The 16,951-nt window shown below is 37.7% G+C and overlaps 1 protein-coding gene across 2 annotated transcripts in view; it reads left to right on the top strand.

Annotated features, from left to right (window-relative positions):
• The first annotated feature begins 8,333 nt into the window (after positions 1-8,333).
• Positions 8,334-16,951, top strand: part of med13a (mediator complex subunit 13a) — an 88,070-nt gene continuing 79,452 nt past the window's right edge. The window contains exons 1-2 of one of the 2 annotated variants that reach the window (XM_081354830.1): positions 8,334-8,909; positions 12,798-13,032. In XM_081354830.1, the coding sequence (XP_081210956.1) occupies positions 8,844-8,909; positions 12,798-13,032 (301 nt within the window). In that variant the 5' untranslated portion in view covers positions 8,334-8,843. Of the gene's footprint in view, positions 8,910-12,797; positions 13,033-15,244; positions 15,367-16,951 lie in introns of those variants that run through there. The other variant, XM_081354831.1, reaches the window with a different exon arrangement.

Raw genomic sequence — 16,951 nt, 5'->3', positions numbered from 1 at the left:
TAGTAATAATAATACAATAACTAATAATAATAAAAATATATCATTATTATTATTATAGATATTTTTGACTTATATTAAAGTCCATAAAATAACTAAAATAAGACAATAAATCTGTCATGAAATATAACGATTAACTCAGATAAGACAGATACCCACACACTTCCATATATCCATGAATTAGTATCAAAGGTGACTTTACTCATACAGTTATTAAAGCAGCTTACAGTATGGGGCTCTGTTGCAGCACTGATATGAGTATGCATTATTCATAAGCACTGAGCAAGTGTGTAAATTGCTTTAGCATGGGTGCACGTTGAAACGGTGTATGGTATATCTCTCCATGGCTAATGCTATAATACCCATATTGATTCCAACTGTTTTCAATTTTACACACACACAGTGTTAGATTGCACATCCTTGCCATATCCTCCACAGAGCACATTACAATTTATCATCAGTGTTTATCGCACACTTGTCACACTTTATAGCTCTTTGTGTTAACACCCGTTAAATTGTGCCATTTGCTATTGCAGTTTCACTCTTTCTTGTGGCCTGGTGCACAATAAGTTTTTGGGCGATTATGTGTGTGTACACTGGCCTTTCAGATAAGAGCCAGACTGTCACACCATCACTTGCCCATAAATAGGCCTACTGTTAAAATCTCCAGTTGTAATGTAACAGTCTCTTTTACATTAACTGTGATACTTCTGCAGCAGTTCAATGTGTGTGATTATCCTATACTCATTAAACATTCACAAGACTTAAGAGATACCACAGTGAATCAGAAGTAGACAAAAACACATTTTGGAAGGAATATTGATGATGCATTGACTTTTGAAATTTTGAACAAAAAAAGTTAGCATACATATTGCACCTTGAAATAATGTTAATATACCAGAAAAAAACTGTTTTCTACCACTTTAAAAACACAGGCGGTAAAGAAAAAGCCACACGATAAAGTTCATCCAGGTAAATACTAATATAGCATACTGGTCTAAAAGGTGCATGGTGTCATACACACAAATTCAAAACATCATAACACACGACACTAAAATAATGCAATAAACATTCATTTAACAACATAAGACGTATAAAAACCCTAATGTCCAGGAATGTCAATCTATGTTTGTTTTTTTCACTGTAAATGATAAAAAAATATGTATTTTTCACTTTCAAACGCTGTTCATTTAACAGTATTTTACTTAAAATTTCCCATTAAATCTATTACAGTTTACTGTGAACTAATTAACAGGGTTTTACTGTAGGATTTTGTCTTTTACAGTTAAAATTCTGATCATTTTTAGCCGGATGATGAGGGTTTCCCATCGTATTTCCTGTGTAAATGCCTCCATAATCATTCAGCATCATGTCGAATACGATCGTGGTCAGATGGCCAACATGTGGTCATGTCCTCTGTGGCAGCATCCGAGCACACGGACCCCGGTCCCCCCCCCTCTGCCTCTTTGACGCCTGTCCTTGAGGATAACCTGGCAAGGACGCCACTACCCACTGTTTCATGTCTAATTGGCAGCCCCTACCCAGACCCAAGGTGAAACTGCAGCGTGTGCACGCTTTGATTTAAGAGAGGACCGTGGTTTTCATTTGTCATTGATTCTGTCCTTTGAGACGAGCGGAAGGGAAAGCAGGGCCAAATTGTGTGGGTGGCTGATTTCTCAGTGTCTTGTTCGTTGTGGACGTCTCAGCATGTTTGGACTGTTGCAGGCTTGCTGAGGTGACGCTCACGGGTGTTATTTCTGGATTCCACCGAATGCTTGATGCGTATCTGTTCTTAGCCCCCCGAGAGACACTTGTCAAAATGTCAAAAATAAGAAATTCTAAATTTGAGGTTGTGCTATTTTAATCTATTTTATTTGACATATTTCAGTGCCTTTACTTTATATCATGTCTGTCAGGTGCACAGCAGATTTGACTGAATGCGGGGGTATTTCTAGGATTTCAATCTTTAAGGGATCTGCTTCCTACCTCAACATGTGTTGATGGAGCTCATTTGAATATGTCTTGCGTTAAGTGTAAAAGTGACAACTTTTTAAATTAATATTAACATTACACCTGTTTGGCTGTATGTACCATTCAAAAGTTTGGGGTTGGATTTGTGCTCACTTATTTTTATTATTGGTACTCAATTGTTTATTGTTATTAATTAGTTATTATTTTGAGGTAGACAAATTTTTTTAACATTATCTTTTACTGTCACTTTTGATTAGTTTAATGCATCCGTGGTGAATAAAAGTAAAAATATTAAAACGATAAAAAAATTATCTTGCACTCAAACATGAATGGTAGTGTATCATGGTGTCTACCAACAAAAAATCAACATTGATAATAATAAGAAATGGATTTTCTCCCATCTAGCGGTGAAATTGTTTATGACTACCAACTGAATATTACTTTCTAGCCCCTCCCATTCCGAGGGCGTTTTAACTCCTACGGTGGCCGTATTATTTCAAATCTGCCGGCAGTCGTGAGTAATCTCCCCCTCGCATTTGTCACAGTGCCACTGAGTGTAAAAAAGCGAAAGACGAAGCTTGAATTTCTAGGTATGTCCCTCTTTGGCTAATGTATTTTCAAGATGGAGGCGCAACATGGCTGCCGCCATTCGAGCGGCTCGCTCGCATGTATTCTAAATGGCAGATTCTACGCTTACGAGAATACTTGATTAGTTGGTAGAAGTAATTACACATTAATGAGCACATATTATTTTGAAAGAACAAAGTGTTTTTGCTAAGAATCAAATAAAAAAATTACACAGTGTAGCTTTAACACCAAATCAGCATGTTTCTTATTTCTCATTGTGTGGAAAAATGTGATTTTCAGGATTCTTTGTCAAATAAAAGTGTCAATTTCTTACAGCAGCATGCATGTATTTAGTGTAACAAGTAACAAGAATTGCAATATTTATTAGAAAAAAAGATACGCCATTTTAAAATATTTTGTAGGTATTCTTTTTTCATTTACTTTGTCTTTAGTACAATGACAAAATGAAAGACAAATATTTAATTTTGAATTTTTTTTTGACTTTATGTTAAACTATATGTCCCTTAATCTTAAGTCTTCAAGGCTCAGTACATGTAGCTGTCTATATATATATATATATATATATATATATATATATATATATATATATATATATATATATATATATATATATATACTGTACTGTATATTATAGCAAGGGGGTCCCTGGCAGGTGGATTATTATATTTGAGGATCTGTGTGGTTGCAAAACGTTTGAAAAGCCCTTCCCTAGGCTGATTTGAAAAGCCCTTCCCTAGAGAACCATAGAGAAAGGGCTCAGGAAAAAAGTCTCAGTTGTTTCCCCCTAATGCAATGAATTAATTTCAAGCTATACAGTGATTTTCCTTTTATTACAATAATGTGTTTTGTGCCCATATTGTGTCAGATCTAAGTGTTGATGTGTTTATTGGTAAAAGCTGCAGAGGAATGACAGAGTGAGCTGCCACAGAGGAATCTGCAGAGGTCAAAGTCTGTCTGCGATCCAGGGGCTGTTTCTGCTGACTCCTGCTTTTCAACGGTGCTACTTACAGGCTCCTCAGACGGCAGAAAACACAGCTGAGACGGGAGGGGGAGAGGTTCCTTTCATTAACTCTCTATTCATATTGAATTTATTAATCTCATGCTGTTTCTGCAGCTTAACTAAAAGAAGCCGTGATACCGGCACTTTTCATCCATCTGCTGGTGGAGAGAGAGGGAGTGGGTACGAGAGGGAAAAGAGAGGGAGAGAGATGAACAGAGCGACATGATTTCTAACAGTGCTGAAACGGCAAAAGGCTGCAAGTGTGTCACATTATTTAGTGGCAGGGATGTTCAGCTGTAGTTGTGTGTTGCTGGGAGAGGCAGCAGCCCTGCAGAACACCACTCCTCGCATCAGGTGCACAACAAAAGCATGTCATGTCTGCATGTACAGGGGAATGTTCCTGCTAATCTCATGTGTGTTCAACAGTGCTTTCCAGTCTTGCAGGCCTGGCCTCAACTGTGTGCCATGGCGGTATCACAAAAGCAATCCAGGTTCCTAATGCTGGCCCAGACGGAATCTGCAGACTTTTTTTATTTTTATTCAGACTTTCTGCAATGATTTGGAGAGAAAATTCTACAGAGCATGATCAAATATGCAAAAAAAATTATTTAAAAATAAATTTAAAAAATGTTTATTGTCCAAAATGTCTGTGAGACTCAATTGTCCTGATATTATAATAAAAAATAAAAAAATAAAAAAAAGTTTGGAATATTAAAGTATTATTTCTTGAACATATTTTAACAAAAATTTAGGATCAGTTCAGGTTATAAAATATCATGGTTCGTGACTCCCCTAATCTTAATTATTATTATAATTATTTTTTTTAATGTTTTTGAAAAAGTCTCTTATGCTCAGTCAGGCTGGATTTATTAACAAACTAACTTATGCCATTCCCACACCATACTCGAGTGAATCGAGTCACTCAAAATAGCCGGAGCAACCCTTTTCTGCGGACGAGACCGCACGGGCGAGTGGCCTAGGCTATATCCCGCCAAAACCATCCCGACAGGTTTCAAATATTTATAATAGGCTTACCATATAGAGTCCGTATACGGACCATATAAGGCCTAGTGATTCAGGGTAAGACAAAAAAAAAATGGAATAAGGATTGATTATGGATTGACTCATTGTTTAAATTTTGTTAGTTTTTAACAAAAAGGTTACAAATTACATCGTGCTAAAATGACTGTTTTCGAGTTTTAAAATGTATTCCTGTGATGGCAAAGCTGAATTTTCAGCATCATTACTCCAGTCTTCAGTGTCACATGATCCTTCAGAAATCATTCTGATTTGCTGCTCAAGAAACATTTCTTATTATCAATGCGGAAATCAACGTGCTGCTTAATATTTTTGAGGAAACCTTTTTCCAGAATTCTGTTATATTTTTTTTAACAGTATTGTATACAAGCAGAGTTTAAGGTACACTCACACATATTCAAGGTGTAAGAAAAAATAAAAATGTTGCTTGTTATATTTTCTTAAGATTTTGCCATTTCTTTATTGTGTTGTTTGTTAATAAACAAACAAGGGGCTGTAGAACATTTTGATGGTGTTGTGAATGGCATTCATCATAGCAAGCTGCTGAAAACTCCCTGTGTGAGTAAGTGATATATAAGTGTGAATATAAATGAGAAGATATTTTTTTTTTTTCTTAGAGCAACAAAGGAGAAGACTTTCCCAGAGTTCAGCTGAAAAGATATTGAGCTTGACTGACACAATCTTACACGGTTCAGAGGAAGTTTATGGTTGCAGGCAGCCTCCGTCTGTGGTCAGCAGGTCCTCTCTCTGCAAACAGAAACAGCAGAGAGATGAGAGGGGCAGAGATTCTTGTTCAATCCTTCTGTGTTTCTAAACAAGGACATCCAGCAGAGAACTCAGCCAGAGCCACAATTACCCCCTAAATGACCCATTCAGTCGCTTGAAGCTCTTACCAAAATAGCCGTGAACCCTTGTGTACTCTGGTTCAGCTTGAAGAGCTAACAGGGTATTAGGCTGATTGCAGTGGTGGAAGAGCAGAGAGGTCCTTACACACTCTCTTGGCTCTGGCTGATCCACACACCTGATGATGGGATGGGAGACATCTGGAACCAAAATCAAGCATCGTGTTCAAGCACCTTCATGGGTTAAACATTTTGTTGCAGCATTTGACCAAAATGAATTGTCGAGAATAGAATTTTTTTTTTTCCCACATATAGCCTACACTAAAAGTTTGGAATAAGTACGATTTTTTTATGTTTTTGAAAGAGGTCTCTTATGCTCAAGGCTTTATTTATTTGATTAAACATACAGTAAAAACAGTAATATTGTGAAATATTATTTCAATTTAAAATAACTGTTTTGTATTATGATATTTCAAAAGTGTATTCCTGTGATAAAAAGCTGCATTCTCAGCATCATTACACCAGTCTTCAGTGTCACATGATCCTTTAGAAATCATTCTAATATGATGATTTGGTGCTCAAGAAACATGTATTATTATTATACACTTTGCTTTATTATAAGTACGATTTTTTTATGTTTTTGAAAGAGGTCTCTTATGCTCAAGGCTTTATTTATTTGATTAAACATACAGTAAAAACAGTAATATTGTTAAATATTATTTCAATTTAAAATAACTGTTTTGTATTATGATATTTCAAAAGTGTATTCCTGTGATAAAAAGCTGCATTCTCAGCATCATTACACCAGTCTTCAGTGTCACATGATCCTTTAGAAATCATTCTAATATGATGATTTGGTGTTCAAGAAACATGTATTATTATTATACACTTTGCTTTATTATAAACTATTACTTTAATTCAAAGAGGAGTCGTTAAATTGATCAAAAGTGACAGTAAAGACATTAATAATGTATGGTGAACATAAGACACTTCTTTCAAAAACATTAAAAAAAACTTAATTATTCCAAACTTTTGACCAGTAATGTTGGTAATATTAATATTAATGAATGTTAATATTACATTTTGTACAATTTTGGTACTGTGTTGGCTCGCCACTTGATGTCCATTTTGTGAATGCATGTCTGCATATATTCATATGTGTGTTTGTACTGAAAGAAGCAGTCAGACTGCCTCTGTATTTACACGAATTACCCTTTTTGAACCTCTGAATCCCTCCTTGACTCCACTTTTGCTGAAAGGAGCAGGAAGGATATCACCACTTAGCCTGTGTAAACAGCAGGTCTGCTGTTGAACTGTGGCCCTGCAACTACTATTGACACACATTCCACTGACCACTGATGAGTCCCGTGTCTGCCAGCGGTCTTAAATGCCCTGTGTGACAATGTGTGAAAGTGTGTGTGTGTGTGTGTGTGTGTGTGTGGCTATCAGACAAACCTTAAAAGGAACCTGCCAGGAAGGTGGGGAATAATTAACATGAACATTTTTATTTTTCATTATTTTTTTAAAATATTTAAGTATTTTTATGTAATGGATGACAGAGATAATAACAAATTATGAGAATATGTGAGAGAGATGTGGATGCCTTGACAGATCTATTGTGTGTGTATGTGTAGGCATGACCTTATAAATCAATGCAGCCATCAATCCACCTCATTCTCGAACCATCCTTCCCCCTTCACATCAAAAGCCTTCATAATTTTACCTCTGACAAATATGCATTATCTAAAGTAAAAGTGTTTCATCTAGTGGACATATAATTTGAATATTAGTACAAATCTATAGACCAAAATTAAATCATGTGAAGCACCGGTGTGGCTAATAGGTTTGTGTGCTCATCAATGAAGTTTTCATTTTCTAAATGCACTTCAGCCAGACAAGCCCCACTACCATTAGAAAAGCAGCGAATGATGCTCGCATCTGATTATTACATCCATGGGAATACATCTCACTTAAACTCTTGAGTGAAAGTAATCTCATTCAGCCAGCTGCGTGTCTAACTACACCTAACACTCCACTGTGTATTATATTTATTTTTGATAGTCCTCTTCACACACAAAAAATGCGGCTCGTGGAATCATAAAAATGCAAGGACACATTCAGGGAGGCGCTCAAGTCCCTCACTAGCTGTATACTGCACAGTTACTTTAACCTGTTATGCTTGACCGCTTACATTGTGACTGCCATTTATACGTTTCCAATTTCTTATTGATGAGTTGTCAGCTGTAAATAAAAGTGAAGACTGTTTTGAATGTGAACATGACTGGAGTAAATAGTCATGTGTACATATCTATATTTCCATATTTTAAATCTATTAAAAAAAAAAAATTTTTTTTTTTATATAATTACCACTGATCTGTATACATTTATAAATCAACATTTATTCCAGAGCAATGTAAAGAAGAAACTGATTGATTTATGTTGTAAAAGTATTTTCATGTAAAAAGTTACATAAAAGGAAATATGCATATATTTATGGTCTATGCATATATTTAATTGCCTGTTGGTAAAATATAAAATTATGTTTCTTTAATGTTGCAGTTTTCTATTTATTTTAGTTTTTTGAAAGTGTGACCAGGAATAAAACAAATCTTAAAAAAAAAAAGAGATTTTATTTTTATTGTATTATTATATTTAAAGATAATGTAAGTGAACTACACTGGATTATCCAAGGAGTAAAAAAAGTGGGGAAAATAATTGGGATTAAAAATAGGTTAAATTACCACTAGGTGGCGCAGGTTGAAAGTCTGCCAGTTGTAATTGTATCTACTCAGTGACTCCCCTAGCGGCAGCGCCCGTCATTTACAGTGTTGTTACGCCCCTCATGACCGCCGAGCAGCCAATGGGCTCCGGGAGGCAGAGTTCTCCCTGTGGCCGCCATTAGAGAAAGGAATCCATGAATTCAAATGGAAACCAGCAGGAACACAGACCTTTTACGCTTTTAAATGAAAATGAGCCATTTAATGTAGTTTCTCGTCACCGGTCGACACTTTTAACGCGGAATGTTTTTCGTTTTTAAAGCGCTTTCGGTGGGGATGGAGGCATAAGAGAGCCGTTTTTAAGCTAAAACCGTTTTTAAGCCAAGGGGGAGGGGGGGAGAGTTGCCTCTTTTTGCTCTCCCTTTTCTTTTTCTATTTTAATAACACATTCCTCTATCTTTACATGTAATCTATCCCCCCACAGCCTCGTCGACGGTTAAGGCCGTTATTTTTTTTAATTCTAATTCGGGCTGAACGCGGGAGGCGCGAGCGATCGAATGGGGCTGTTGAATTCCATTCCCCCACCGATTGTTTAAAAATAATTCCGTTCACATTCGACTCGAATTCGGAGAAACGTTCTTTTTTCCATGGAAAGCCCGATGGTGGGATGTTCGAGCGCGCAGTGAAAGGATGAGTTCTTGTTTCGTACCGAACGGGGCCAGCTTGGAGGACTGCCATTCCAATCTATTCTATCTGGTAAGAGATTTAAAAACTAAAAGGAAAAAGCAGCCATTTTTAGCCACCTAGCATGCTAACATCAGCCCCAGTGGAGAGAGAGAGCGAGCAGGATCATGGCCCAGTGTATGTGTGTGATTCAGACACACACTGCTTGTTTATTTGCTTGTTTGGAAGCTTTTCTTAAGAGATTACATGTTTGTAGTATTTTGCACCAGATGGCTTAACACGCAAAGCGACTGTGTGTTTTGATTTGATGCGTTTGTAAATCGCACGCAAGGAAGAGAGTTGGCAGAATGAAAGTTGAAGTTTCATTTTAACAGCACTTTTTTTGTGCAAGTAACGTTACAAATCACTCTGCTGCTTTTTAAAATATATTATTGTAAGGTATGTGTAAAACAAAGCCTTTTAGACTTCAGTTCAAACTCCACGTTCGTATGTTCGGTGGTGTTTACATGAATGTTTACACGCTACTCCACTGGCTTATTTTGGGTCATTCCGCGAAAAGGCGATTTAATGTCTCTCATATGTTTAAGCAATGCATTTAACAATGCAAACCTGACACCAGGTTTTATGGGTTTTTCTAAACACGTTAACAAAAGTCCAGAAAATGTTATCTCTTTGGCATGAGTTTCCAACTTCTTGCATTATTATCAAATACGTATTTATGCTAATATAGTATTTTATACCTAGTGTTTTGCATTTTCTTTTAACATAATTATAAAAATAGTGGACATACAGTGTTTTTAATAAAATGCCGTCAAATTTTTTTATTCCAACGTTAAGTTGTCAACTTTCCATCATAACTTCACCTTATTAAAATTCGCATGACTGTGTCATAATGACATCATTCTTTCAGTATGTTTGTCTGCAGATTATTGAAAACTGGATGTTTGTAGAAATATCTGCATTAAATTCTTCTTTCTAATAACAAACACTGTTATGTTATGACCTTGAGCCAATGGCTAAAATAATCTATAAAACTATAACTAAATTCCAACATATATTAAAGACGACAATGCATTTTGTAAACACTTAAATATCTTTATTAACAATCACCTATTAGGATGAAAAATCTTAAAAATGTAAATCCAGCCAATTCATGGAATGGCCCTTTATTGACGGATTTGGTGTGTTTGCAATAATCATGTGAGCCATGCATCAGTTGTTTAGCTCAAAATAACCGGTGTGGGGTTTGGGGTTTACCTCATGTCTGCAATAAGAGACATGGGGTTTGAAATAGATTGGGCATTCCTGGAGCCTGCAGGGTTGTTTACGGCACTTTCTGCTCTCTAAACGCACGTGCACACACTTGTACACACACACACTGGTGTCCCATTGACTTCTATTGTTGTTAGATTAAGCTAATTATAACTACTATGGACCAGCCCTGCATTTGTAGATTTGAGAACAGACTGTATTTGTTTTCATCGCTGAGAAGGTTTTGCTGTATTTGACATTTTCATTAACGTATCCCTCACTATTACAGCAAAACAAGTACACAGACGCACTCTCATGAACAGTGTCAAGGCCTTGTGGTGAATTATATAACTTCAGCTTATCCAGTTTAATGCCTGCTCTGTTTTATTACTGCCACAGCACAATCTCTGATATTGTCTGAAGATGGATGGCTCAACTGAGAACTTGTTTGCACACTTAGTTTGAATGTATTGCTTGATAATTTGAATATGAATAGTTGCAGTTTTCCAGAAACTTGCTTGTGCTCTGTTTCGGAAGAGTTTTTGTTGTTGTTTAGTTACAGGTGTGCTTTTTTTCCTCCTCACGTTTTCCCCCAATGTCAGTTACATTTGTTTTATTACATTTTGTTAAAAAGCGTCCACATATGATCATGCAGAACAGCCCATCTGCATATTTCTCTGTACATGTAAGCTCTTAAAGCGTTTGACCCCGTTTTGTTTTGCTTGGTGTAATTTTAGCACACAACTGTAAGGCTCAACTCATCATGGGGAACTCTGTCTCACCTCAGCACACACATTTGCTGCCTCACACACACACACACACACACACACATATCTTTTTTTAGTTTTAGTGCATAATATTGGCCAGGTAGGTGGAGTAAAACTGATTTTGAAAGGAACTTTAATAAGCATCATCACCTAACAGCTAATGTGTAATGAAGATTTTAGTACACGTTTATTCACTTTATTTATGTCTAGTGTAGCATTAAAAATGCTTGCCAGAGATGAACTTTAATGTTCTCTGATGCACTTTTTCATGCAATACGTTGCAGATACCTTGTGGCTTCCTGAGATTGACATTTAAATTTTTGTTACACTTGTTGGGTTAGTGGGGTCGTTATGCTTGTGAAAATCTCTTGAAGAGGAAATCTTTCAGTTAAATGGATTTAAAACAGTCACAGTTTTTATCTGGAGTGAATGTAAAGCTATTTTCCTCTCTTTGGACGAATCTCCAGGGGCTATTGGTTTTCGGGCGCCGATTGACTTTTTTGAGTGGCTGATGCAATGTGAGACAGACGCTATTGATAAGTGTCTCTTGGGAGTGAGAGCTACAGAGAAAGCATCCGATAGTTTTTGGGCCGTTAGATGGAGTGCGTCTCAGGAAGGTTGTTGGTGTCACTTCACCTGTAGCTCAGCTGTTTGCTTTGATTCTCACTGGAAGCATCTGCTGTCGTTCCTGGCAGCACTCAGAGGAGTTCTTGTAAACTAGTGAAAAAGGGAGCGAGAGGAAGAAAAGATGTTGTGACAAAGGAGGAAGTTATGTGGAAGGCCATGACCCAGCAAACCACTCAAGTTTAAGTGGAAAGTCAAAGGAGCCAGATTCCTCAACCTGAACATGACTCCTGCTCTTAAAACACGCACACTTTCCATTGATGTTTTTGCATATTGTGGTTGTTACTAATTTTAGACTATATGGAATTCCATCAACAACAGAAAAACTCTTTTTGGAAAACAAGAATTTTGAGCTGGAAAAGTGGATTGCTTCATGTGGTTGTTTACTTTGCTCTTACATCTCAGCCAAATTCTTCTTTCTGGCTTTAAGTCCATTTTGACTTTTTTTCCTTTTTCTCAGCTGTCAACGGTCTAAACTTCGACCGCTAGTTTTGTTCCATTTTTAGTTTCAGTAACAAGTGTGTAACAGCTTTTGCTGCTGTTTTTTTCAGTGCATCCTCTGCAGATGTCCTCTTCTCTTTGCATATTTTGCAGGTGTTTGAACTGCGTTATTTTCCAACAGCTGCAACAAGTTTCACTTTGTAATAAATGAGCATTATTATGAACATGGCTGTAAACACCTGGCTTAAGCTGTCTTTTTCCATCTCTGATTCTAACTAGGCGTGCACAAGAGAGAATGACTGCTTTTAGGCTTGCCAATGGTCATGGTTTTTAGATTGTAACAGTTAATGGTTGATTTTATGTTGTTCTCTTTATAAACGCTGCCGTCCAGTTTATGTCCTGGCAAGTCAAGGATGTGTATAACTTCACTGCATGTGTTATTGGTTAATTTGTGCTCTGAAAATGTGGGTATTTTTATCCTCTTCCATATTTTTATTCCTTATTTTTCTTACTTTTTTATGTATAAAATCCCTGCTTGCTTTTCTTTATAGTAAAAAAACAAAAACAAAAAAACCTTAAGACAATTTTTATTGTAACCCATTTCTATCCATTTTGTTCTTCACTGCTTGTTTTTGGGTCTAAGTGTGGCTGATCTTACAGTGGATCATTAAGGCAGGATTAACTCCTGGGCTGGGATCCATTAAGTATTTCATAGCTCGAGTGCTGCTGTTCCATCACATCAATGCCGTTTATCTTCAGTCTTAAAACCAGATAATAGATCAGCACTAAGATTTTTAGATGCTGCCGAATATGTGTCTTTTTACTGGTGGTGAGTGGCCTTACTGACAGAATTTAACATACTCTCTCTTTCTCACAGGCTGACTTGACAGGGATAAAATGGAAGAGGTACGTGTGGCAAGGTCCGACCTCGGCGCCCATTCTGTTCCCGGTCACCGAGGAGGACCCCATCCTCTGCAGCTTCAGCCGCTGTCTAAAGGCGGATGTGCTGAGCGTGTGGAGGCGGAGCCAGAGGCAGGGACGCAGGGAGCTCTGGCTCTTCTGGTGGGGTGACGATCCAAACTTCTCTGATCTCATCCACCACGAACTCACAGGTAAGCTGTGGAGTGCTGCTTAGAGTTTGTTCCAAAACTTAGTGAGCTGCCAACCTGAAAAGCATTTTTGAAAATCCATATTATCAGTGTGTACTTTTGTACCAAGTTGATACTTGAATAAAAGAGATGCTGCGATATGGGGTCATAGCAACCCTAGTGTCTTTTGAAGATGTCTAGGTAGGTGGCTCACTGTGTTTTTTTGACACGCAGTCGTTGACTCTAACGAATACTTCTTTTTGTTTTGCGTTTTTCAGTTTCTTTTTTCCTTTTCGCCCACTTCATCTCTCTTTCTCTATCGACTGTGGTCTCTCTGAATTTCTTCCTCCTTCTTCCTTTCTCACACCCACACACTCTTTGTGTGCGCATTTTAGTTACTTGTCATCAAAATGTGCCGTAGGCCCAAGCAAAAATCTTCAAGTTTTTATTTCTGTAGTCCCAGTACAGCAGTCAGTGTCTGTCGCTTGCGAATAAACCTAGAAAGTGTGCCATTAAGTTTATGCACGGTACAATATTTTTAATGTTTACAAGAACCGTTAGAGTGATAAAAATAGATCAAGAGCCTCTGCTTGTGTTTGAACAGACTGGTCTGAAGGTGTTTGATTCATCTCTGTAGAAGTTCTCACCTGTAGATCAGTGTGGTAGGAATAATGTGAAATGCATTTGTAATTGTGTTTTCCTTTAAGATCAGTTCTCGCTCTGCTAACCCAGACCTGAGGGTTATAGTTTTGGGTTTGTGTTGTATCGTGAGAAATGGAGCAGCGGAGTCTGTGTGATGCCGTCACTTCTCAACCGATGTGTGTGAGTGCAAATCCCTTGGTTTGATAAAAAAAAGAAGAAAGGAATAGGAAATATCGAAGAAGTTTTGCCTCATTTTTATTTCTTAAGCTCTTTGAAGGATGGAATAATGAAGAGCACTGAAGCATGAACGAGCCGAAAGCATCATGGATGTCTGCGGAAAAGCTTTCATTTTCCACCTTTCTCTCCTTCCTTGTTTTTTTTTTTCATTTTCCTTTATGGACCAGGAAGATGGACCTGCCCCATCTTTATTCATGCCTTTTGCAGTGTGAAACAGAAGGAATGAAAAATGGGATGTAATAGAGAAATAGGAAAAGGCGTTTTTTTTTTTTTTTTTTTCATTTCACCCCCCCCCCCCCATTTTTCCATTGACCCACCCTCATTACCGTTCATTGTGCCGGAGGAGGGACAGAAATGGAGCCTTATGGGCAAAAGAATGATCAATTTACCCATTCCATAATATCACCCTCCACACAAGATATTGCTGTATTTTCCTTTCGTTTGTGGAGATGTTTGCTATAATGGTTGCATCCCTGTTGTGTCTCTTGACTTTCAGAGGAGGAGTCAGACATGTGCTTCTCTCTTTCTCTTGACACCTCTTGTTTCTTTCTTCACTTGTTGGTCTCCGGAACAAGGTTCCCACGGTCAAAGGAAACCCCGGAAATATTAGGACATTTTCTAATTGAGATTTTCAGGCCTGGAAAAATATATATATTTTTTTCCTAGCTATGCCATGCTCTAAAATATTTCTTTATTTAGTTAGAGATTGCACATCTAGAACAGCTGGAAAAGTCATGGAATACTTTTAATTGGTCATAAGGTGTTGGGAAATCTGTTAGATGAACTCTATTTAAGTGTTAATTTTATTGCAGATGAAATCGCAGTTCATTTTATGTGAGTGCTAATCCAGATTGTCAAATGTCGCATTAAGCTGTGCACTTTTAATTTGTTCCTCTTGTAGGCATCTGTGCTTCTCTGTTCAACTAATTCAGGATCAGATAAAGTGTCGAACAGCCTATGTGTCAGGACTAAATGTTATACTTGTGGTCGTCTTGAGATCAGCAGGGTCGTTGCCACTTGACCTTCTCTCCTTGCGACAGACGTGTGAACCTGCTGCCCGTTCGACAGCTCTCTTGACGCACACTTCTTGATATCTTTTTCACAAACACACATGCTGTTGTCTTTCTGCTGGCCTTCTCACAAACACAGTGGAGACCCACGGGATGCAGTAGTTTAACCTTCTAAGACGCACACACGTAAATATATTGGCCTGCACTGGACCACAGAGCACCTGATTTAGATCTCGACTGGCACCCTGGCAATGGAGGTGTGAATCAGTGAACAGCAGGTCCAGTGAGACTTTAAAGGGGATAGAGAGAGAGTGAAAGATGGCACTATCACTTCTTTTGTATGCTGCACTTGAGGAACGCATGTCTCAGGATATTTCAAGAACCAAGTGGATGGGCCAAAATTGCCAAAATTCAGACTTTTGTCAAATATGAGAGACAACCTTGAGTCACAGGAGGCTCAGAAAAAAAGGTTGGAAATTTTAATATTTGCATTTCACTTTGTGGCTAGAGCTGCTTACCTCTTCATCATCATATTCTCCACTCTGTCTTAGATGTTAAGATCCTGTTTACACCTGGTGTTACTTTTGTGCTTGAATTACCTGAACTTCACATGTGTTAAAGTAAGGAATATGCTCAGATCTGTGGTATAACAGGCTTTTTTCCTCCATTCGGACAGATTTTTTTTTAAAGCATCACATAACCATTGAGGTTTAAGTCCCTGTTATAGTGCAGTGATGAATTTACAGTTGAGTTGGCTGTCTGGGAATCTGCATCAGGGTGCATTAGCATTTACATTACAAATACAATGTGGTCACATGGTTTTTTTGACTAGGGCTGTGCGATTAATCATAATTGATTTTCGATTTTGATTATGAAAACAAAATAATTGAGGTAAAATGATTATTGTGCTACTGCCACATTCCGTCCCGCACACCTTCCTTTCCTTCACAGGGGTGCGCTTTCGTTTCTCCTTTAGCCAAACTTAACATCCGAATCAGCCGAATAAGTGAGTGTTGTAAAATGCAGTCTACTGTTGCTAAACTGTGGGATGCAGCTGATATTAAACAGTGTCATTAAAAACAAATTAAGCCGCTAACGCGAAGAGCGTGCATAAGCAAAGTATACTGTGGGTCTCGGTTTCGCGCCTAAACGGTCAAATAGCCTACACACAAAATGTCGAAATGCCGTTTTGACAAGTATCCTTGTAAACATAGTCTGTTATGTCTTAAGTGAATGTAAACAGTTGAGAAAGAAAACTCGTGTGTAACAGTATATTGGATCCGTGCAGCCTAATAAATCTGCTGCAGTCAAAAGACAAAGATAAAATCACTCACTGCTCTTGAATGAATAACTTTTATAGCTTTAATAAGTATTAATCTATATTGAATGTATACAGTGAAGACTATGCATTGTTTGATTTGATTACTTTATTCAGTAATATGTATTATTACATAACACATTAATATGATATACTTTAGTCAGTTTCAGTTACTTTATTCAGAAACATGCAGTTTCTTTTGTAGGCTGTTTGAACCACATTTACACCTATATTCAGCACGGCCCACTTGTGATTGCATGTTAATACCAAGCATAAACTAAGAGATTTTGTCGGGGGTTGGTGTCTTCACATCTTTATCCCTCCATGTTTGTTCCCTCCTCTCATAGTTTACCTCACTCATCAGCTTGTTAAAGTCTGAAAATTTTGCAGCAAGTGCCATTCCTGTCTGCTAACTAATCACTCCCATCCCAAGGGAAGAGCAAGTGAAGGAAGAACTTGACGGATCTTCTGAAGCCTTGTATTTAATCACAGAGTGAGTGGAGGAAAACATGGAGTGCTGTTTCGGAGATGTAATGAGACAGAAGGCCATTTGGCTGATGTTTGAGAGGGAACTTTTCCCGACTCTGAATGGAACGTGGGAGAGAACCAATCCCAGTGCTCCACTTGCTATGTGATGGAATGATCTGGAATAACCGAACTGCCATTGGAGTAAATGAGCATCTCCTCGGTAGACCATGGCCCTCTATTTTTATGTAAATGTCCGATCGCCTCCCCT

This window comes from Scardinius erythrophthalmus (genome assembly GCF_964197995.2).
Source record: "Scardinius erythrophthalmus genome assembly, chromosome: 23".
In the NCBI taxonomy this organism is placed as follows: Eukaryota; Metazoa; Chordata; class Actinopteri; order Cypriniformes; family Leuciscidae; genus Scardinius; species Scardinius erythrophthalmus.
This window is presented reverse-complemented; position numbering and strand designations above follow the sequence as displayed.